Below are 24,606 nucleotides of genomic sequence, written 5' to 3'. Positions count from 1 at the left end.
ATGCTGGCAGCACTAATACATCAATTTTGAAAATACAACCTCTGGATATGATGCTGAGCACGTGCACGCAACTGCTTTGGTTGACCATGGCAAGGCCTGTTCTAAGTGGAACCTGTCTTGTTGAGGCCTCTTTCACACATCTGCATAAAACACACACGTTTCATGGTCTGTGGTGTACGTGCATATGTGTGTGTGTTCCATGTGCTATTCCTGTGCTATTTGTGTGACATCTGTATAGCTTACGGACAGCATGAGCTGGTATACTTACCTGTCTCCGCCACTGCTTTCTGAGTGTCCGCGGTCAGTGCAGTGAATATGCAATGAGCATAATGAGTGGGCCCGGAAGCAACAGCAGAGGCAGAGACAGCTGCGCTGTAGACAGGTAAACATAAAAATTCTTTATTTTTATATCACCTGTGTTTTCTCTGGTACATGTCAGACACATCACATCAGTGAGCGGTCTCTGTGACATCCATGCTGCTAGAGAAAAACGGACATGTCACCGTGTGGAGCATATGGACATGCATGTGCTCCACATGGGCACACAGTCTGTGTAAAACCACGGATGTGTGTGCAGACCCATTGATTTTAATAGGTCTATGTGAGTCAGTGCTCCAGTATATGTGAAAACAGACGTCCATGTAACGGAGATATGGATGTGTGAAGGAGGCCTGTACCGCTCTATGGTCTTGGCCACCATGCTGCAGCTCAGTTGCAGGGTGTTGGCAATCTTTTTATATATAGCCCAGGCCATCTATATGTAGAGCAACCATTATTTTTTCAGATCCTCAGAGAATTCTTTGCCATGAGGAGCCATGTTGATCTTTCAGTGACCAGTATGAGAGAGTGTGTGAGGGATAACACCACATGTAACACCCCTGCTCCCCATTCACACCTGAGACCTTGTAACACTAATGAGTTACATGACACCGGGGAGGGAAAATAGCTAATTGGGCACAATTTAGCCATATTCACTTAGGGGTGTACTCACTTTTGTTGCCAGTGGTTTAGACATTAATGGCTGTGTGGAGTTATTTAGAGGAAACACCAAATTTACACTGTTAGGGAATGTGACCACGATTAGGACCCGTTGCATCCTGGATGCGGCAAGTCTTGACCTGTGGAGCTGCCAGTCTCCTCCACAGGAGACCGCAGCTGCTCGTGCCCACGGCTTGGAAGGGTGCGGTATTTCGCTGTGTTCTCCCTGCAGAGAACGCTTGCGTCTCCGCAGCAAAAAATTGGCATGCTTGTAGCTCGGGAAGCCGCACCGCAGGTCAGTTTTCACTGCGGGAAAAACAAGCGCAGTGGGCACGGGATTTCTAGAAATCCCATCCACTGTGCTTGTACTGTACAACGCAGCGTTTTGGATGCAGCGAAACACGATGCGTCCAAAATACTGTGAACCCTGATCGTGGGCACGCAGCGTTATATAAAATGTACACTGACTACCTTACATTCCATCAAAGTGTCATATCTTCAGTGTTGTCCTATGAAAAGCTATGATAAAATATTTCCAAAAATATGAGGTGTGTACTCACTTTTGTGGCATACTGTATATACCAGTACTTCATTCACTTGCAGATATACTGTATATACCAGTACTTCATTCACTTGCAGATATACTGTATTTTCCCTTAGATAGGATCTTTTACATGCTATGAATTCAGAGTTAATGATGATATAAAGATTATTTGTATGAAGGTCGGATGAATTTATCAATCAATGGGACAAATAGGCAATGATTCTTCTAAATTGCAGATCACAATTACTGAATTTTCACAGATCTCCATCGCCTAAGGACAAGTAGTGAATACCAAGCTTTAACGACAGACTTGACTCTGCTACATCCGCAAAAACAGCAGAACACATTGCCAGGAATACACGGTGTTTTATTAAACGATTCTATGATTCCATTATTACGTAGTGCCGGACGCTGCTGATGCAGAGTGGTGAGACCTTGAAGAGCATTTGGAGGTGATGATGATGAGGGTGATGCTCCCCACAAGAGCTTCCTCCCAGTTTGTATGACTCAGAGGAAGCTCAGCAAGGACTCCGCTGCTGCACGTACACACATCCAGGGCCGGCGGGGAGGAGAGAGCGAGCAGGGAGGGATTACAGGAGAGGAGAGCACATAAAGAGGGTATCACCGGCACACAGACCCCCATCATCATCACCACAGGCGTCATAGCAACTGATACAGGATGAGGTAGCAGCCAAAAGATGACGAAGCCATCAGAGCCAAAAGAAGGATTAGTTCTGGTGACCACAAGTATGTGATCATATGCAGATGTAGCAGAGCTCAGTTTGTCATTTGGCAAAATTTATGGTGGTTTTCAGCATTATCATATCTCTACTAATCACATATAAATTATTGCATTTACCAAACGAAATACCATCTATTGTCCTCTGTTATCAGCCATTTCGAACGAGAAAGAGGATTGCTGACAATTATATAACTATGGTTCTGGTACAGTTACATGCACTAGATGGAGAAGTTATTGTGACACGTCTTAATCATTGAATTTAGTTTTTTACTGCAGTCCCATTTCCCCGGGTTTATAGAATCCAGCCTCTCGCCATGCCGGCTCACTGACGCCAGCGTGGTCCTGTTGGATGTCACCACAGTGACAAATCTCTTCTGACAATTTGTTCCCTTTGTAAAGTATTGAAAAATGGAAGCATTTAGAAACCGAAACAACTCAGCCACGAATTGTCAGGCCACGTAAAGTGATATAGGGGTCATCGAGTGTGGCGAAGAATACTACTTAAAAATCACCAATGCTAAATCCATACCTGTGGAATCCAAACATATGACTTTAAAGGGGTTCTTCACTACTCGGACAAGCCCTTATCAATCCCGATTTATTTGTACCACTCCATATGACACTTGGCATTGTGCTTGGTGATGTAAGGCTTGCATGTAGATGCTCAGCCATGAAACTCCCAGTGCACAGTTTTCATGCTGATGTTAAAGGGGTTCTCCACTACTTGGACAACCCCTCTTCAATCTGTTTGTTTCCCCCCTTTAATATAATAACACTTATACTCACTTCTGGTGGCCGCGCTGTTCCAGCAGTGTCGATGCTGTCTCTCCCGGAATTTCTGCAGTCAATCAGGGGCTGCTCCTTGAGACGTATCACATACATCCAAAGAAAGCAAGAGAGCAGTAGCGCTCACTTCCTCCAGATTTAAGCGATTTGTCCAAGATGGGGAGAGAACAGCGGCCCCTGATTGGCCGCAGAGATCCTAGGAGAGACAGTGCCGACACCGCTGGAACAGCGCCGGCACCGGAAGTGAGTATAGGTGTTATTATTTTAAATGGGGGAGACACACAAATTGAAAAGGGGGTTGTCCGAGTAGTGGAGAATGCCTTTAACATCAGCAGAAAAACTTTGCACTGGGAGTTTTATGGTTGAGCATCTGCATGCGAGCCTTACATCACCAAGCACAATGCCAAGCGTCAGATTGAGTGGTGTAAAGCAGCTACCACTGACCTCCAAAATCCAAGTGAAACCTGTTGTAACTGCAAAGGGTGGATCAGCTCCATATCAATGCCTGAGGGTTTGGACTGTGACTGGAGGTGTTATGTACAAGTGTCCCAGCACTGGTGGACACAGACAGAAAAGGACCACGGCGCAAGAACAATATATGGGCTCTTTACAGCCCAATATCTCATCAAAAAGCACAGTGCCGCCTGCTTTGGCGGTAGTAATGCCCCCCCTTACCTCTTAGGCCCATATGCAACATCACAAGTTGTATCAATGATATGTCCACCCCTGTGTCCCAGTGCTTTTCTCCATCCAGTGTATGTGACGCCCTGGACTAGTCAGGTCGTCCCAGGTAGTCACACACACAACACCACCCCCTCCCCCAACTAGGTAACAGCAGCCAACCAAAAAACCCTTGTCACCACCCTCCAGGTTTGATGTCCATACCAGGGGGGACGGAGCTAGGTGGTTGGCTCCGCCCACCAAGGAGTTCACAGGCCTGGAGGCGGGAAAACAGACAGTCGAGTTGTAGTGCAGAGTGAGAGAAGTCAAGTTCAACGTCAGACCTGTGTCCAGGTCTGCCAACAGACTACTCTGGTGGCTGGGTTGGAGCCCAGTCACGTTTGGCAAGGAGGCAGACGGTGGTGGCCGCCTGCAGGAGCTGGGATTACAGCCGGTGGAACCGTAGGGACCGGGGTCGGGCGATGGCCCGCCGGTACCGAACCGGGGAACCGATTGGAAACCGGAGCAACAGGAGTGGTACTCAGACCCAGTACAAAGCCCTGAACTGACAGGGCTGAGTCGAATCAACTGATTGAGGACTGGACTTTAGGACCTATCCCACACAAGACCCGTTAGAAGACAACAGCCAACCATACAGGGTAAAGCCACCGCCAAGGCATAGAGACCCAAAGGGCCAGCGTCTGCGGGCAAGTGGGCTCCTATGGCATATACAAGTCGGGGAGCGGACTACCGTTGCTTAGACATAGGAGTCAAAACATTCTTACAGAGAGGTGCAGGAGAAAGGCGGAAACCACAACCTATTCTGGGAGAAGCTGCAGTCGGCTGTGGGCCCCGTTCATCACCCCGTTTGGTTTACCAGAGACTCCAGTGTGTTGTGTCATAGTGAGTACACCAGTGTCTTCGGGCCGCGCACCGCGTTGCACCGCACCAGCGTACGCCCGCAACCGCTCCCATGCTTCAGCAGCTCCCCAGGGCCCCCGGGACCATCATTCCCCTACCCACGGAGGGGTCAACACCAAGCTGCGCAACACCGTCCCCGGGAGGCCTAGTTAACAGCAGCGGTGGTGTCCATCTATTCACCACAACCCATGGGTGGCGTCACGAACTTACATTACAAACCAAATCACCGCGGCCCCGGCCGTGGAACTCCCCACCGAAGACCCTCCGTGTAGCGCCAACCCCCTTGCAGAGCGACGTGACTACTGGGTTCGTGAGCGGCTCGAGCCACCACCCGCAGTACGAGCACGGATCTGAGCGGCTCGGCGGTCGCAGCCGAACCCGCTGGGCGGTACATGTATGTGTCAATACTCTCCGCAGCTCTTTTATAATGGGAAGACTCTAGTTTTCTTTTTAGCATCTGGATCAACGCTAAAATCATTTAATGAGGGTCAATAATACAGATTTTCCATGACGCTGCTTGTGTTGATAACCAGTGTGTAGATGCCACATTCGGTTACGCTGGCACTTGTAGTTCTACAAAAGCAGCAGAAACACGTGTTGCTTAGCGAGTTATAGTAATGCTGGAGAGCATAGTAACTAGGCCAAGTGTGTGGGAGGTGCAGACATGTCAGGATAGTGTAGTCATTACATGAAAAGCCCGCAATGCAGCAGCACCCAGCCACAAGCAGGGATCCGCCTCCTGACATAGGTGACCGGCTGCTGCCATCGCTGCCTCCACTCTCCATGCATCTGAGGCAGGGTCTACCCACTGTCAGCCGTGTGCATGAGCAATTAGGGAATGAAGTGGGTGGAATAGGAGGGATTCTATCGTCACCAGTCACATAGTAATGTGCAGCACTACAAGATGGCCTACACACAAATGGTGACCACTTTACCCCTGTAAGGGCTCTGTATGGGCCGCCTGGTGCCGGTGATCAGGCTGCTGGCAGGGGTCATCTGTGTCATGCCTCAACTTGTTTTTTATCAGTTATGATCAATCAAGATTTTGCCACCAATGTCACACGGATAAGCTGTGACAGGCCACAGGAAAGCCGGAGAATCCCCGGGTAGGCCTCTGTGCGGGAGTGGACACCCCAGACCCCTATATATGAGCAGATGCACCTAATTCTTGATGTACAGACAAGGCCGCTTCCTATTATTAACAAACTCAGCCCAGTATATGATTATATAGAAGCAGAGGTCAATGTGTGACTGAGGGTATTTGGCAAATATCTGCACAGTGGTCCCCAGAGTCAATGTTACTGGTGGGCCCCGGGCTCCATAGTCCAACACAGCGCTTCACTGCTGCAAAGATGACCTAAGCTGTATTGGGCTGTGTTCACATCAGTGTTATCATATTTACTATTCTGTTCCATCACAAGCACTAAAAGTGATGGAGAGTCAGATCTGTCACGAAAGGCGCCCGGCACACCCCGCTGACTTATAACGGAGGCCAAATGGTTAATTTTACTGTGTGCAGCCCCCAATGCTCTGGGTCCATCCGCTTTTATTATAGATTCATATATATTATACGCTGCCTCCTCTGTACACAATGTCATAATAGTATTATATAATGTGCAGAATGGCTGACAACCAATGTACAGAACGGCTGACAACCAATGTACAGAACGGCTGACAACTAATGTACAGAACGGCTGACAACCAATGTACAGAACGGCTGACAACTAATGTACAGAACGGCTGACAACCAATGTACAGAACGGCTGACAACCAATGTACAGAACGGCTGACAGCCAATGTACAGAATGGCTGACAACCAATGTACAGAACGGCTGACAACTAATGTACAGAACGGCTGACAACCAATGTACAGAACGGCTGACAACTAATGTACAGAACGTCTGACAACCAATGTACAGAACAGCTGACAACCAATGTACAGAACAGCTGACAACCAATGTACAGAACAGCTGACAACTAATGTACAGAACAGCTGACAACCAATGTACAGAACGGCTGACAACTAATGTACAGAACGGCTGACAACCAATGTACAAAACGGCTGACAACCAATGTACAGAACGGCTGACAACCAATGTACAGAACGGCTGACAACCAATGTACAGAACGGGTGACAACCAATGTACAGAACGGCTGACAACCAATGTACAGAACGGCTGACAACTAATGTACAGAACGGCTGACAACCAATGTACAAAACGGCTGACAACCAATGTACAAAACGGCTGACAACCAATGTACAGAACGGCTGACAACCAATGTACAGAACGGCTGACAACCAATGTACAGAACGGGTGACAACCAATGCACAGAACGCCTGACAACCAATGTACAGAACGGCTGACAACCAATGTACAGAACGGCTGACAACCAATGTACAGAACGGCTGACAACCAATGTACAGAACGGCTGACAACCAATGTACAGAACGGCTGACAACTAATGTACAGAACGGCTGACAACCAATGTACAGAACGGCTGACAACCAATGTACAGAACGGCTGACAACCAATGTACAGAACGGCTGACAACCAATGTACAGAACGGCTGACAACCAATGTACAGAACGGCTGACAACCAATGTACAGAACGGCTGACAACCAATGTACAGAACGGCTGACAACCAATGTACAGAACGGCTGACAACCAATGTACAGAATGGCTGACAACCAATGTACAGAACGGCTGACAACCAATGTACAGAACGGCTGACAACCAATGTACAGAACGGCTGACAACCAATGTACAGAACGGCTGACAACTAATGTACAGAACGGCTGACAACTAATGTACAGAACGGCTGACAACCAATGTACAGAACGGCTGACAACCTGGGGACCAGAGGCAGAGATACCGAGCCCTGACCTTGAGGTATTATATACAGGCATCCCCATCAGTATGGCAGGTGCAGCAGTGATGGGGACGACAAGCTCACCTCTGCTACATCACAGCCATCCTCATCAATATACAAGGAACCAAGCTCACCTCTGCTACATCACAGCCATCCCTATCACTATGCAAGGGGCCAAGCTCACCTCTGCTACATCACAGCCATCCCTATCACTATGCAAGGGGCCAAGCTCACCTCTGCTACATCACAGCCATCCATGGCTTGTATGGGCATCGTCCAGGTAGCCCCAGCAGTGTATATACAGCGGATGGGTGTATATATCTGTATACTGTATACGGATATCATGGCCGGCTGCTCCTTACCTTGGGCATCTCCTCCACTGGTCAGGACCCCAATTGCTTTACCAGCTCCAGACAGGTTCTCAAAAAACTTTTGTGGCTGAGCCATGACTGCAGCTGCCTCCCCTGTATGCTCAGTAATAAATACACATAAAAGTCTATAAGAGCCTCTGTCTATATAATCTATATAATAAGCTCTCTTCTTGCTCTGCTACAAATATAAATATTCATTACACTAAATACAATAGAAAAATAAAAGACTGCATGAAATAAATAGAGGCTGTGCGGGAGAGCGGCCGCGGCTCGGTGCGTCCTGCTCCTCCTCTCCCGGGGTAGTGACTCCTGCAGCTCAGCAACAGCGCTCAAGTGACGGCCGCCATAGACACGCCCATCATTTGCATAGACACGCCTCTCACCTTCAGAGGAACTGAAAGCAGCGCGCTCCGTGACGACAAGAAGTGGGCGGAGACTGGCGCTGATGAAAATACCGGGAAGTCGCTGGTGGGCGGGGCTTGCATCCTTCCCTCGAGGCTTTTCCCAGTCAGCTGTGAGGAGAGGACGTGTGTGCTGTGGGGGCTGTGACACTGACAGGACTGTGTTATCTCAGCTGAGAGCTCCGAAAATGGAGAGAGAGGTTCTCACAGGAGGATAACGAAGGATTTATCTGCCTGTAATAACAATATACCATAAGTGCCCTCTAATAGCCTGAAAAATAAGTGCCCCCTACACACAGAACATGTACACAGTAATGGGCGAGCACAAAAGAGCTCGGTACTCGAATCGAACATGACGGACGCTCAGATATGTTCCACTCAAGTACCGAGCATAATAGGGTCAATGGGTGACCAGCATATTTATCCCGAAGACGCAGGCTGTACCTGACACATCTCCCGACCGCCACAGTCCCCATCACCTGCAGGCAGCAGACATCGCCCGGCAACCTCCATTATGTCTCCCGGCAACCTCCGTTCTTTCTCCCGGCCACCTCAGTCCCTCATCCGGCAACCTTCATTCTGTCTCCTGGCCACCACAGCCCCTCATCCGGCAACCTTCATTCTGTCTCCTGGCCACCACAGCCCCTCATCCGGCAACCTTCATTCTGTCTCCCGGCCACCACAGTCCCTCATCCGGCAACGTTCATTCTGTCTCCTGGCCACCACAGCCCCTCATACGGCAACCTTCATTCTGTCTCCTGGCCACCATAGTCCCTCATCCGGCAACCTTCATTCTGTCTCCAGGCCATCATAGTCCCTCATCCAGCAACCTTCATTCTGTCTCCCGGCCACCATAGTCCCTCATCCGGCAACCTTCATTCTGTCTCCTGGCCACCACAGCCCCTCATCCGGCAACCTTCATTCTGTCTCCTGGCCACCATAGTCCCTCATCCGGCAACCTTCATTCTGTCTCCAGGCCATCATAGTCCCTCATCCGGCAACCTTCATTCTGTCTCCCGGCCACCATAGTCCCTCATCCGGCAACCTTCATTCTGTCTCCTGGCCACCACAGCCCCTCATCCGGCAACCTTCATTCTGTCTCCCGGCCACCACAGCCCCTCATCCGGCAACCTTCATTCTGTCTCCCGGCCACCACAGTCCCTCATCCGGCAACGTTCATTCTGTCTCCTGGCCACCACAGCCCCTCATACGGCAACCTTCATTCTGTCTCCTGGCCACCATAGTCCCTCATCCGGCAACCTTCATTCTGTCTCCAGGCCATCATAGTCCCTCATCCAGCAACCTTCATTCTGTCTCCCGGCCACCATAGTCCCTCATCCGGCAACCTTCATTCTGTCTCCCAGCCACCATAGTCCCTCATCCGGCAACCTTCATTCTGTCTCCTGGCCACCACAGTCCCTCATCCGGCAACCTTCATTCTGTCTCCTGGCCACCACAGCCCCTCATCCGGCAACCTTCATTCTGTCTCCTGGCCACCACAGTCCCTCATCCGGCAACCTTCATTCTGTCTCCCGGCCACCATAGTCCCTCATCCAGCAACCTTCATTCTGTCTCCCGGCCACCATAGTCCCTCATCCGGCAACCTTCATTCTGTCTCCCAGCCACCATAGTCCCTCATCCGGCAACCTTCATTCTGTCTCCCGGCCACCACAGTCCCTCATCCGGCAACCTTCATTCTGTCTCCCGGCCACCACAGTCCCTCATCCGGCAACCTTCATTCTGTCTCCCGGCCACCATAGTCCCTCATCCGGCAATCTTCATTCTGTCTCCCGGCCACCACAGTCCCTTTCATCTGCAGGCGGCCAGGACGGTGAGTGCGTTGGCGTCCCTGATGGAATCAGAATGGAGGTGGCTGCAACCGCACATTTGGCATCTCCCCTTCCCTTCTCATTCCACCTTTTCTTTGCCAGTGTCCCACTAGGCTTCGTCTGGTGACTCCCGATCTTCTCTATCTTTACCTGTGGCATGGCACAACTCATAAAGTCGCATGGCTTCCAGTTCCATCTATACATTGATGACACTTGGATCTACCCCTCTGGCCCAGATGTCACTTCTGCTGTCCAGAATCTCAGAGAGTCTATCAGCCAGATCCTTCTTTTCCTCCTCTCGCTTCTGACACGCCCGCATCAGGGCCTGGGGGTTACTCGTTACCGGTCCAGCTCTGTTCTGCTCAGTGGATGTCATGGCGACAAGGCCCGGCTTTGTGACCCCGGCGGTGTCATTAAATGGCTGATGATGGTGGGGATTATATTTACAAGGGAGATGTAGTTAGTGACACTGTGCCACCCCTGCAGTGGTCGAATCGCTCGGATCCGGTAGTTGCGGGGGCTCGCGGCCACTTCAAATGTGAAGGGGGTATTTACAGGGGATAAGAATTTGTGACGCCACCCGTGGTTCGCGGTAAGGGGAGTACCACCGCTGCCGATGGGAGTACCCGGGGGATATGGAGTGGGGCAGCCAGATGACATTCCCTCCACGGGTAGGGGAGGCCCCGGGACCCTGGATGGAGAAGGTGTAGGGGAGTGTGGTGCAGATTGGAAGCAGGGGAGGACAGTGTACTCAGGCCGTGTTGGTGTTGATGCGACCATAAAGCAGACTCTGAACAGAAGTAAACCAAGTCTCTGAGTGCCGCTGCCACTTCAGGGGAGCTCGTCCGGGAGTCCGCTCCCGTTGGTTTTGCGGATAGTCTGTACCCTGCTTCCATGCACTGTATTTTAGATTTTCTGAGTGACCCCTCAGTTTGAAGCTGTCGGGGTCCCGTTCCCTAGTGTTAAGTGGGTGAGCTGCGCTCTCGATGGCTGACACTTGGGATTTCATTGGGCCGCATAAGCTGGAAAGCCCTATCCCCCTCTTTGTGTTGGTGCCTTCGATCTCTGAGCTCTTGGGGAAGGTTCAAAAAGAGACGATCCTCCACAGGTTAATTATCAGGTTGCGTGAAGCTTCTCCCTGATCTAGGGTCTAGTACCCCGCCGCGCTCAGTTCCCATTCGGTTACTAGGTACTCCTGTCCCGACCGCTCTCCAAAATTAAGTCTGGCACCCTTCTCTAATACCCTGCGACCGGGTCTCCGACTCCTCCGGTCCCAGACCACCGTCTGCAACCGAGCCAAACGTCCCACAGGGAGCTCCATCTCCCCCAGCTCCTCACTCTCTGAGGGCTACCACTGTACTGACTCAATCCCTCCCACCATTCTGCCTGAGCCCCAGGCGGGGGGCCCTTTTCCAGCTAGACCACCCACTGGTGTGCCTGACAGGGTGTGGTGTGAGGTGTGGCTAGAATTTGGATGCTGATGGAGCAATACTAATGTGACGCCCTGGCCCAGCCAGGTAGTCACAGAAAGAGTTAAACCTCCTTGGTACCACCTGATCCCACACTGGTACAGTTAGGCAGCCGCCCCCTCCCCCTGGTGTAACTAAAAGAGCAGGAGGGGAGGAGTTGAGTCAGTCGGTGGAAGGAGAGAGAGGAGAGCAGACAGGGGCTGTAACTCCTGTGCTGCTGGGGAAGTGAAGCAAAGAGAAAGCAGAGTTCTTGGAGCTGAAGTGGAGAGTAGGCTCAGGGGAACCCGTAGTGGACCGGGGCAGGGTAGTGGCCCGCCGGTAGTGTGCACGGGACCCCGGACTTGTGCAAAGAGAGGACTTCCCCCGTCCGAAACAGAGGTGACTCTTAGCTAAAGTGCAGGAGAGAGAGGGCCCTGCTTCTTGTACCGGGTGTGGGATCCGAATACCCCCGTACCAAAGGCCTACAGACAACGGCAATTTCTGGTTAAGTACTGGATTCTGAGTATTTCTTCCATCTGTGTTCACTGACCCTCCACATCAATACAGCCTCATCCAGCACCATGAAAACCGAACTGTGAGTTTCCTGCTCCCTGCAATCCCTCTCACAATACTCTGGGCCCCGGGACTACACCTCCCCTACCCGTGGAGGGGATACCACCTTGCTGCCCAGATCCATCAGCCCTGAATACCCCATATACCGGCAGCGGCGGTGCCATCTAGCATCATCACGTCCCACGGGTGGCGCCACTGACAAAGACTCTATCCCTTGTAAATAACCCCTTTTCACTTGTGGGTGGCGGACCGCTGCTCGAGCCCGGGTCCGGTTCCCACTCTAGCCACAGTAGAGCCCCGGATCCGAGCATACCCAAGCAGCCCCTTAGCTACAGTCTGGCCCCCGCCTGCAACATTAACTGTTGGGATCCCAGAACCAAGGGGGGTTGAGTCATGCACCAGAACAGAAAGGAGTGCAGTACCCTATGACACCCTGAATTGGTCAGGGGCGTCACAACGCCACCTGTGGTAGGCTGCAACATGGATGCTGCCGCTGTTAATCAGTTTCCCCTGGGGATCGATGGTGATGCAGCTGAGTTGAGACAGCTCTCCACAGGTAGAGCTGGGCCCCCAGGGCTGAAGATTGAGTTGTGGAGCAATGGCGGGGTACTGAGCCAGAGACACAGGGAATAATTGGGGAACACAGGAATACAGTCACAAGGTCTTTACTCACAGTTCTGAGTTCCAGGTTACCACAACTACTCAGAGGCTGCCCTTGGAGTGCTGAGTTCTGCTATGATGGGCCCCAGCCGATCCCCGAATAGTTCGGAGGCACAACCTGGTTTACCCTTCGGTGTTCTTTCCTGATAGTCTTCCTGCGCTGATCTCTCCCGCCTGTCCTGTGCCTGCAGAGCTCCGAGCCGGTGTCGGGTGGCTTGAAGCTCTATCCCTTGGCCCTATATGATCACCTTTTCACTGGATGTATGTGGATGTGACTCCAGTATTAAAGTTCTACACTAGTTGAGAGGCCGATCCCCTATGTGACCAAGTCCCTCCACACTCGTATGTTGGTGTGGAAAAGAGTCCACGGGTGTTTGGCGGACTTCTCGTGGCTCTAGAACCCCTTCTTTCACACGATGAAATGAAAAAGGAGAGGGCGCTCCTGTGTGGAACCTTAAAAGCAGAAGATTTAAGTGGTGTGAGATACACACTCACCTGATAGTGTTGTACAGCAGGTACAACACTGTATGATGCTGAAGGGGGAATGCTGGTTCACCGCTCCTCATCAGCGGGGATCCCCATCCTCTATGACCCGCAGGAATCTGCTCACACGATCGGAACTTCCACGTGTAGTGTGAAGCCGCCAGACCGGCGTCTGACAGCAGCTCTTCCTCCGAGACGGATGGTCCCGTGATCCCGGTAGCAGTGATTCACCAGCCCCTTGCAAACACATCAAATGGATCGCAGGATCCTGATCTGGCTGCAGCAGCCCCGTGAGCTCCCAGAGGGAGAGAATTTAGTGGAGGCTACCTGAGGAAGGGGGAGGATGTACCCCCGTAACGCGTAGTGGCATATTAATCCTTAATAAATCTTTATCAATAATCTTATCACTAACTTCTTCTGAGCAGCGCGGCCGATACCGTGGTATTTTTTTTTTTCCTTTCACACGATGCTGAGACGAGGTGATTCAGCCTTCATCCCCAGGACCCCTCTCCTCCGCGTCCTCTTCCAACTGGCTCGCATTCTACAGTCTGCTCCCACTAACTAGACTCCACCCCCAGGCTGGCTTCAGACTGTGTGTTCCAATGGCGACATCAAAGGTGCAACATGCCCTAACCACTGTCTATTGTAGTGTTGCTGAACGAGAGTGTCTGTGTTTGTGTATACCGATTTGTGACCCCCTCCTTACCCGAGAATGGAATACCACACCTCTGGCTGAGGTGCAGTACCTCTGTGGCGACTGAAGCCTCAGGGGCGCCACACTTCCTAAACTTTACATCGACAAATTGAGCTCATCATCTTCCCACTAAACCCACTACCAGACCTATATATCACAGGTAATGAATTCACAGTCTCTCCTCTCACAAGTGTGTGGCCTTTGTGTAACCTTTGACTTTGCTCTGTCCTTTAAAATACATACCCCAACCCTTACCATCTCCTGCTGCCTCCTACTTAAAAACATTTCTCGATCCAACCCCTTCCTGAGCTCAACAAAAATGCTTATGTATGCCCACGTCATCTCCCACTTCTACTATTGCAACATGGGGGTCTTCTGGTTTCTGTTTGTGTATTTTTTGGTATTGTTTTGACAGTTTACATTTTGAGGTAAAAAATATCCTGACAATATATTACTCATCAGTATAATTACGGCGATGCCAAATATATCTAGTTTTTTTTTATTTTAGTGGTAAAAAAAATGAGAAGTTTGCAAAAAAAAATATTTGGAGGTGTAGTCGCCATTTTCCAAGACCCGTAACATTTTTATTGTTCACTCGATGGAGCTGTGTGAGGGCTTATTTTTTATGGAACGAGACATTGTTTTTATTGATACCATTTGGAGATAAATATGACATTTTGATCGCTTTTTATAGCTTTTGTTTGTGGTATTGCAGTGACCAAAATAACATAATTTTGGCGTTTATGAACTTTTTTTGTTTACAGTATTTACCAATCATGTCAATTATTTTTATATTTTTATAGATCAGACTTTTCTGAACGTGGAGATACCACATATGTGTATTTTTTATCTTTATCTTTAATGGGGCAAAAGGGCGTGATTCAAACTTTTATGGTTTTTGTTTAATTTTTTTCATATCTTTTAAAACTTTCTTTTACTTTTCACTGTTTTTAATAGCCCCCTTAGGGGACTATAACTTGCAATTGTTTGATCACTTGTGCTAGATACAGCAATGCCACAGCATTGCTGTATATAATGAAAATCCCAGTCTCCTTTGAAGCCCGGCCGCAGGCAGAGTTTCAAAAGAGCGATGCTATGACAACACAGAAGTCTTCAGAAGACCCCCTGCTATCATAGCAACTCATCGGCAACTCGTTCACGTCAAGGGCGTGCCAATGGGCGCCTAAAATGTTGCACCCCTATGCTGGTGGATGTAAAATCCCACTATGACAGTTTGGCAGCGGGATTTAACAGGTTAACAATCGCGGGTGGTACTCCACTCCATCTGCTATAGTTAGTGGTAGCACCTTGCTGTAACACAGAGCCACAACTTGCTGGGTATGGAGCGCGCTCACCTTGATCCCGCCCTATACACCCGCTTCTGACTTGCACCATACATGTATGGTGGATGTCGCAAAGGGGGTAAACTGCAATGCGCAGCATCCTAATTCTGCTTATCTGTTCCAAATGTTCAGACAATGTACTGAGCCTTTATAGACTGTAAGCTCATGGGGACAGAGTTCTCTCTTCCTCTGCACCAGTCTGTCACTGTTAGTTCCTGTTCATCATGTTTGCTTTATATCTTGTGTAGGTAAACCCTCTCACAGAGAAACTGACAGCTGATACATGTCCAAATTACAAGCATCATGAATTAGACCCTGGCTGTATGATTTCATCCATGTATGGTCGACTCTGAATGCTGCTTGTGGCGTTTCAGAGGAAAACATACTTGAAAAGCTGTCGGGGACTGAGCCATGATGGAGACTAGTCGGATAAGCATGTCCCCACTCACTTCCTTATATTGACAGGTCTGTCACTGCGCCTCTGTATAGGGAGAGACCTGTCAATCCAGGGCAGCGGGCGGTGAGAAGCAGTCTGGAACCTGCCTGTAAGACTAGTCACCTGCGCGTCTCAGTCCCCGGTGGCTATTCAAGTATGTTTTTCTTTGAAACACCGCAACTTTTCAGAGTGAAACATACCTGGCTGAGATCATACAGACTAAAGGCTGCTTTACACCAGACAATCTATCGTGCGATAGATCGTCGGGGTCACGGTTTTTGTGACGCACATCCGGCATCGCTGGCGATGCCGGCCTGTGTGACACCTCCTAGCGACGCAGTATCGCTCACAAATCGTGAGTCGTGTCCTGCTCGCTAGGTTCCATAATATCGGTTCTGAAATCGGGCGCCGGTTGTTCATCGTTCCCGTGGCATCACACGTCGCTCTGTGTGACACCACGGGAGCGATGAACATCACGTACCTGCCTCCCGCGTCAGCCGCCGGCTCTATGTGGAAGGAAGGAGGTGGGCGGGATGTTTACATCCTGCTCATCTCCGCCCCTCCGCTTCAATTGGCCGGCGGCCGTGTGACGTCGCTGTGACACCGAACGTCCCTCCCACTCCAGGAAGTGGACGTTCGCCGCCCACAGCAAGGTCACACGAGAGGTAAGTATGTGTGACGGGGGTTACCGACTTTGTGTGCCACGGGCAGCGATTTGCCCGTGACGCAAAAAGGACGGGGGCGGGTGCGATCGATTGTGAAATCGCACAATGTAAAGCAGCCTTTGGTTTGATGCATGCTGGCCTTGGATCAGCCAGTATGTTACAGCTGTCAGGTTCACTTTGACTTTTTCAGAACCCAGAAAATGAATGGTGCTTTAACATATATAATTATAAATGGCTGAAATACTATCCCTATTAATGGCACTGTACATGTCGCGGGCGGGGAGGAGGGTGTCAGCACTGCGCTCACCCCTCTGCTCGGGTCCGGCGGCTGCTGCTCAGTGGTGGCTCGAGCGGTGTGCCGGATCCCGGGGGTTCTCGAGCGGTGCTCCTCGCCCGTGAGTGAAAGGGGATTGGGTGTTGGGATATTGTCTATTGTCCGTGACGCCACCCACGGTTGTGGTGATTTCACTACCGCTGCTCTAGAGGGGAATCCCGGGAATGATGGTGTGTAGCAGTGAGATGTTGGGTTGCCCCTCCGTGGGTAGGGGTTGGTGATCCCGGGGCCCGGTGATGGGGTTAGATGCAGGGCCTGGTGGGCGCAGGGACGCGGGGGCAGCGCTGTGCCTTGCGGCACTGTGGTACTCACTCAGCCTGAGACGTTGACACAGTTTTTCGGTAAACCACACGGCTGGGAAGACGGTTCCCACGGACGGCTGCACTTGCTTCCCCAGTAGGTGACGGTGATGTCCCTTTTCCTGCACCTAATCTTGTTGATGGTTGCGATGGGTCCCCACCGGTAACCCGCTCCCCGGCTTCAAGCTGGACCGGAGGAGCTCTACTCTTTGCCCGCAGGCGCTGGCCCTTAGAAACTGGTGCCCTGGCGGTGGCGGTGTCTCTACTGTAATGGTTGAGCTGTTGCCTTCAATCGGGACTTGGTTGTTGGGGGAATCTGCGTCCCCTTCACTGACGGATTCGGCAAATTATGGCGACTCCTAGCCTTGCCGGGGTCCGAGAGGCCCCTGCCCTGGTGCTGACTGTCCTTTGCACGCTGCTCCAGACCGCCGGGTCACTACCCGTCCGCGGTCCTTCCAGGAACTCCCGAACAGTCACCTCTCCAGACAGTCACCGTCGTCTGCTGACCTTGCTGACCCTGTCCTGCACACAGCTGGACTCACTTCAGGCTTTCTTTCTGTCACCTTTCACCTTCCTTCAGCTTCTCTTACTCCTCCTTTACCACTTCACTTTCTTAACTCATCTTAGCTGTTTACTCCTCAAACTCCACACTCTATCTACAACTGTTCACTCCTCACTCAAGCTCTGCCTGAGCTAAACTGCTTGGTTCTTCCCGCCTCCAGAGCTGTGAACTCCTCAGTGGGCGGAGCCAACCGCCTGGCCCACCCCCTGGTGTGGACATCAGCCTCTGGAGGAAGGCAACAAGGATTTTTGGTTAGCTGATGTGCCTAACTGGGGTGTAGGGTGTGGTGGTGCAATGACCTGTGACCCCTGGCTTGCCCAGGGCGTCACATACACCCATAAGTGTCTTTCTTAGACTGTTGGCATCAGCTACATTGCTGGGTAGCACTTCATATCTGCTTGAACTTGGTTAGGATGCAATAGGTTCAGTTATGTTGCGTTGTTTATGCCGATATGCAATTTGAGATCCCTGTACATAATTCCTAGCACAACCAGCTTTGTACAGCTATTACTGAAAAATAAAATTGAGATGCAATGCTTGAGCCATTATTTTATGGGCACCAATGGCACTCGATGGATCACTAGGACTTATATTGCAAACCTGTCGTGGCATCCCTAATTTTTACTATTTTGCATTTGCGCCTTTTTTGATTAATTTTCTGTTTTGTTTTTTTCTCATATGCAATTCTTCTTTTATTTTGTGCCTGTTTCAAAGTTTATTTCATATGTGTTTGCCTTCATTTTAACAGGTTGCAAAATTTTGTCACAAATGGACACTAGTTTCCCCAAGAACAATTTTATCTACGCCAGATATTTGCTGACATTTTAGCGGAATATGTGATTTTTTTTTTCATACTAAAAAGAGGAAAAACAACTTAAAGACAAAAATAAAAATACTTTTTTATTTTGCATGTGTAGCACCCCTGAAGCCATCAGGGAGCTACAAGGTACTGCATCCCCACCAGGATGCAGGACCTACCCCCTAGGGACCCAGAAGACCAGTGCCGGTAACAACCAAACACTACAAATAATCCCTGTTTTTCCCCAAAATTCCCCCATAGAATGACACCGGGCTAGGGTCGAACCAATGGATGGCCGCCTAGAGGTGAAGCCAATCTAGTCCACTAGACGACCAGGTGGGAGGGGCAGACTGTGGACGGACAGTGAACAGAGAGAGACAGTAGTGAGCAGAGTGTGTCAGTGACAGTGAAAGAGAAAGGAAGGACTGTCAAGAGTGTAACAGTGACCTGAGGGCCCAGGCGATTAGTTCCCGATGGCGTACTCCCGGAACTATGCACCAACGGGGTACAGAATTCTAGGTCAGGAAAACGCTCCATGCAGACCTGATAAAATCTGCACAGTGAGGGGACCATCAAGGACCTCACTGTCCTTGAAGTTCGGGACACAGTAGCAACGGGAGAACCAGGGACAGGACCAGAGACTCCAACCGCACAGGGTTCACGCTAACGTCATATGGACTGCTGTAAATGACAACCAGGAGGGGACCCCCAGCCGCTCCAAGCCACGGGGACACAAAAACCAAAGATAGGTGCAGGGGAAAGAAGCCACCAGGTCACTATACCGGCACTGTCTGGAACTAAGGGGACCTGTGGTTAAGACCAGCCAGCCTCGGGTGACCAGTTACCAGCTTACTGTGAGTAAAGGAACCAGTTAAACTGCAACCTCTTGTGTGGCCTACTTTCTTTCAACACCTGTCTACCTCACCTATCCTCTGGGGCCTGGCCCTGCTTGTGGAGGACCTAACATCCAGGCTGACACTAACACCAGCCCCAGTAGTGAAAACTGTGCAGCGGCGGCTCCATCCCCATGCCGCAAAACCGCAAGTGGCGTTATGTGTGAACATTATTCAAATAACCTGTAAATATCCCCTTTTTCAAAAAGCACCCAGGGCACGGAACCGGGCAACAGCCACCAAAGTGACATTCCCCAGTTATACACCGCCCAGGACCGAGTACCCCATAACCCTGGGCGACACACATGAAGTTCATAAACCATGTGCACCAGTTTGATAAATTTGCAGCAAATATATAACAAGACAATAAAAAGAAAATGGTGACTTAAAAAAAATGCAAATGATTAATCAGAACCTTAGTTTTTCTAAATAGCCATATTGAGAAATATGACTCCACATACAATAAAAAAGAAATCCAGCATTAAAGGAAGTCACTACAGTCACAATACTGTGAGTGGTGGCTGTAAGCATGGCTGGGACTTTGATCGAGAACTTGTTTTGCACAGGTGTGCTACAGAGCAAGCTGTCAATCAATGGACTGGGACGCGCTTACTGTGTACTGAGTGGTGACTCCATCCATGACTCTTTGATGAAAAGCCAGCGGCTCCTGGGAGGAATAAAATTAATTTTCTCCCAGCAACTGCACTTTCAGTAGGGTTGTTAGGCAGCAGTATAATACCATTAACCTGCAAATGAAAAAAAATATATAACTATTATCTATATCTGCATTTAGGGGACATGACAGATTCCCTTTAAGTATACGTCCATGTATGGGATGACTATAGTATTTTTAATGAGGCCTCTGTCAGGGAATTTAGAAAAATGTCCCATGATCCATTATTTATGTTACTTAAAGTAGGAATCATATTCTCCAAGTTTCTCAGGAACCTCCAGGGGAATATTTCAATGAATGTGAGTGAATGGTATAAGCAGTTCTTATTTTTGGGTGCAGACTTTAGACTGTTTTGCTGCTTTAAGAAATATAAATGATTAGTCCATATGTTAAAAAAAGTAAGTTTTCACAGTAAACATATGTGCATACAAAGCTAAAATAGAGCCAAAAAGAATGAACATATTCCTGGCAATGTTAAACAACTCTTGTGCATTTACAGCCCTGGCAAAAATTAAGCGTCCACTGCAAAATTGTCAATATTTCTATTTTATTTTTCTCTTTATAGGTATATTTTTGAGTAAAATGTAAATTGTTCTTTTATTCTATAAACTACTGACAATAAATAATCAAAAATTTCGTATAAAACCACCTTAAATTATTATGCTAATCAAAAAATACCTCAAAAAGGAATAGGTGACTTTTTTAACGTTAAAAATAATTTTTTATTCAGAAATTTAGTTTAAAATTACATCAAATGCATATTTGTAAACACTAATAACAAGGACTGGATCAAATACCCATGATAGAGCAGCAGCGATTAAACCAAAATTTACAACCCTTTAATTGTTAGACCAATTTGTATGTAATGCCATAATTTTAATGTTTTTCAAAAAAATAAAGCATAAAGTGCGAAGTGCTTCTTCATTATAAATAACACTGAATTATTATGGTAAAAAAGGTATTAAAGTGGAAAAAAGCTATTATAATGCAAGTGCCAATAAATCGCAATAAGTATTGCTAAATACAAAATACCTTAAAAATGGTCAGGGTTGTTAGGTGTGCCGCATATATCCCGACGCGCGTTTCAGCGTACTTTCTTCAGGGGATGCTTTCCCCTGAAGAAAGTACGCTGAAACGCGCGTCGGGATATATGCGGCACACCTAACAACCCTGACCATTTTTAAGGTATTTTGTATTTAGCAATACTTATTGCGATTTATTGGCACTTGCATTATAATAGCTTTTTTGACTTTAATACCTTTTTTAACATAATAATTCAGTGTTATTTATAATGAAGAAGCACTTCGCACTTTATGCTTTATTTTTTTGAAAAACATTAAAATTATGGCATTACATACAAGTTGGTCTAACAATTAAAGGGTTGTAAATTTTGGTTTAATCGCTGCTGCTCTATCATGGGTATTTGATCCAGTCCTTGTTATTAGTGTTTACAAATATGCATTTGATGTAATTTTAAACTAAATTTCTGAATAAAAAATTATTTTTAACGTTAAAAAAGTCACCTATTCCTTTTTGAGGTATTTTTTGATTAGCAAACTACTGACAATGTCTCCGAATTTCCAAGCAATAAACTTTGTATTTATTTTTTGAAAATGAGAAATGGTCAAAATAACAAAACAATGCATTGCTTTCAGACCTCAAACTATACAAGAAAACAAATACTAATAATGTTTTACCTCAGGAAGAGTTCAGAAATCAATATTTTGTGGAATAACCATGATTTTTATTCACAGCTTTCATGCGTCTAAGCTACTTTCCACCAGTCTTTCACACTGCTTTTGGAGGACCTTATGCCACTCGTGGTGCAAAAATGTAAGCAGTTCTTCTTTGTTTGATGGCTTGTGACTATACATCTTCCTCTTGATTACATTCCAGAGGTTTTTAATGGGGTTCAGGTCTGGAGATTGGGCTGGCCATGTGGTGGTCCTTCATCTACACATTGATTGACCTAGCTGTGTGGCATGGCGCATTGACCTGCTGGAAAAAAAACAGTCCTCAGAGTTGGGGAACATTGCCTGAGCAGCAGGAAGCAACTGTTTTTCCAGGATAACCTTGTATGCGGCTTGATTCATACGTCCTTCACAAAGTTTAATCTGCCCAATTTCTAGAGTAAGGTAATCTTCTCTAATGAGTCTAATTTTCAGCTTTGCCCAACACCTGGCCATCTAATAGTTAGGCTATGTGTCCACGGTAGAATGTTGCTGCGGATTTTTCTGCATGAAAATCCGCGGCTTTCCCGCAAAATCCGCACCTTTTCAAAGGTGCGGATTTGCCGCGGATTTACCACGGAATTGCCGCGGATTTTGGTGCGGATTTTTTTTTCCCAATTCTGAAGCCAAAATCCGGATCAAAATCCGCAACAATAATTGACATGTTGCAGATTTTTCCGGATCAAAATCCGCACCAAATCCGCCGCGGAAAAATCCGCAGCATGGGCACAGCATTTCCAAAAAGCCATAGAAATGGCTGGGAAGTGCCGCTGCTGCAGATTTTCGGGAAATCCGCGGCTTTTCCGCGAGAAATCCGCGGCAAAATCCGCGCATTTTCCGCAGCGTGGACACATAGCCTTAGATGGAGACCTGGAGAGGCGTACAAGCCACAGTGTCTTGCACCCACTGTGAAATTTGGTGGAGGATCGGTGATGATCTGGTGATACTTCAGCAAGGCTGGAATTGGGAATTGATCCATCTAGTTCATCCTTCCTCCACCAATTATATATTTTGTAACTAAATCATTTATAACCGACAATGTTGTGTACTGAGGAAATCATCCAGCCCTTTTTTAAAAGCTATTATAGTATCTGCCATTACTACCTCTTGTGGCAGGGCATTCCACTGTCTGACTACTATAACTGGAAAGAATTCTTTCCTATTTAGCTGATGGAATCGCCTTTTCTCCTCTCACAGTGTATGCCCCCTGGTCCTTAGTGTTGTCTTTGGAAGGAATAAGTCATGTTCCAGTCCTTTATATTGACCAAGCAAGTATTTACACATATAAAATCCTTTTTAAATTGTGGAGCCCAAAACTAGATCCCATATTCAAGATGTGGCTTTACAAGTACAAGTGATTTATAGAGGGGTAAAATACATTGGGATCCCGGGATCTAATCTCTCTTTTTATTCACCCAAAAATCTTGTTTGCTTTAGCTGCTGCTGCCTGACATTGAGTGCTGCTGCTCAGCTTATTTGTAACTAGAATCCCCAAGTCCTTCTCCTGTTCTGTAGTCCCGAGTTTACTTCCATTTAATGTATACGCAGTTATAGGATTACTCCGTCCTAGGTGCATTACTTTACATTTATCAACATTAAATCTCATTTGCCAAATGTCTGCTCATTCCAACATCTTATCCAGATCATTTTGTAACATTGTACTATCAAGGTCCGTTTTTAATATCCTACATATACTCACCCTCCGGTGTTTTCACCTCGTACCGACACCGCTCCATTCCCGAAGCGCCATCTTGTGAGTTCAACTTCTGACTGGCTGTAAGACAGCAGTACCGTCACAAGCTCTCAATGCAAGTCTATGAGAGCCACAACTAGGCTCTCATAGAGTTGAATTGAGTTGTGACCTCCAGTGCGCTCCATGAAACACTGGAGCTGCTGGCAGGTCACAAACTGTAGAAGACCAAGCGGAGTGACATGGATAATAAATGAAGACACCGGAGGGTGAGTATAAGAGTAGGATCAGGGTACTTAGATGTAAAACACTACTACAGCATTTTTTTATTGCACCACTGGAGTGGTGCTTTAAATATAAGTCCCCTAACCTCTGTCTTATACTCGACTTCCGGCAGCTTCACCATTTATCATCACTGCTCTGCTCAATCTCGTCAATTTGCGACTTGCTGGCAGCTCCTTTGTTTCGCGGAGTGCACTGGATATCACAATTCAATGCAGGTCTGTGAGAGCCTGGTTTTGGTCTTGTTCTGGCTCTCATAGAGATGTGTTAGGAGCTTGTGATGTAACCTCTGGCTTAGACCAGTCAGAGGTTGCAGTCACAAGATGGCGCCACGGGACTGGATCGGCATTGGTAAAAGGTGAAGACGTTGGAAGGTGAGTATTAGATGGGGGACAGGGGCTTTGATTTAAAGCACCACTCCAGCGCTGAAGAAAAAAATGCAGGTCTGGTGCTTTAAAGAGAACCAGTCACCAGACGTTTATAATACTTACCTAAAGGTCGGTGCAGAGCTGTCCGGTTGGATGGGTATCTCCATTCTCCGAGTCCCACACCTCCTCTTTCTGCCATCTTTGTCTTCCTGAACCCGGAGAACGGAGACGCCCATCCGACCGGACAGATCCGCACCGGCCTTTAGGTAAGTATTATAAACTTCCGGTAACAGGTTCCCTTTAAACTAAAAAGTGACTTCTGGTCCACACAGCAAACACTGGAGTAAGCCAGCAGGTCACAACTGCAGTCATATGGTCCAGAAGAGAACTAGAGTGGCATTCAACATGGCAGAAGACTGCATGTGATATTTTACTATCCACACAGAACATACATTACTGATCCCTATCCGGTGGTGACAGGAGTGGTACTTTAAAGAACATATTGAGATAATTTACCCAAACAGACCTAAGGCGGGTTTTACATGTTGCGACATCACTAGCAATTGCTAG

General features: G+C 48.2%; 1 protein-coding gene across 5 annotated transcripts in view; it reads right to left on the bottom strand.

Annotated features, from left to right (window-relative positions):
* Nucleotides 1-8,192, bottom strand: part of PFKP (phosphofructokinase, platelet) — a 180,557-nt gene extending 172,365 nt beyond the window's left edge. For all 5 annotated transcript variants that reach the window (XM_075315472.1, XM_075315473.1, XM_075315476.1 and 2 more), the window contains exon 1: nt 7,866-8,192. In XM_075315472.1, coding sequence (XP_075171587.1) covers nt 7,866-7,950 — 85 coding nt within the window. In that variant the 5' untranslated portion in view covers nt 7,951-8,192. The remainder of the gene's footprint in view (nt 1-7,865) is intronic.
* Between the last annotated feature and the right edge of the window lie 16,414 nt (nt 8,193-24,606).

Source organism: Anomaloglossus baeobatrachus, chromosome 6, assembly GCF_048569485.1.
Source record: "Anomaloglossus baeobatrachus isolate aAnoBae1 chromosome 6, aAnoBae1.hap1, whole genome shotgun sequence".
Lineage (NCBI taxonomy): Eukaryota > Metazoa > Chordata > Amphibia > Anura > Aromobatidae > Anomaloglossus > Anomaloglossus baeobatrachus.
This window is presented reverse-complemented; position numbering and strand designations above follow the sequence as displayed.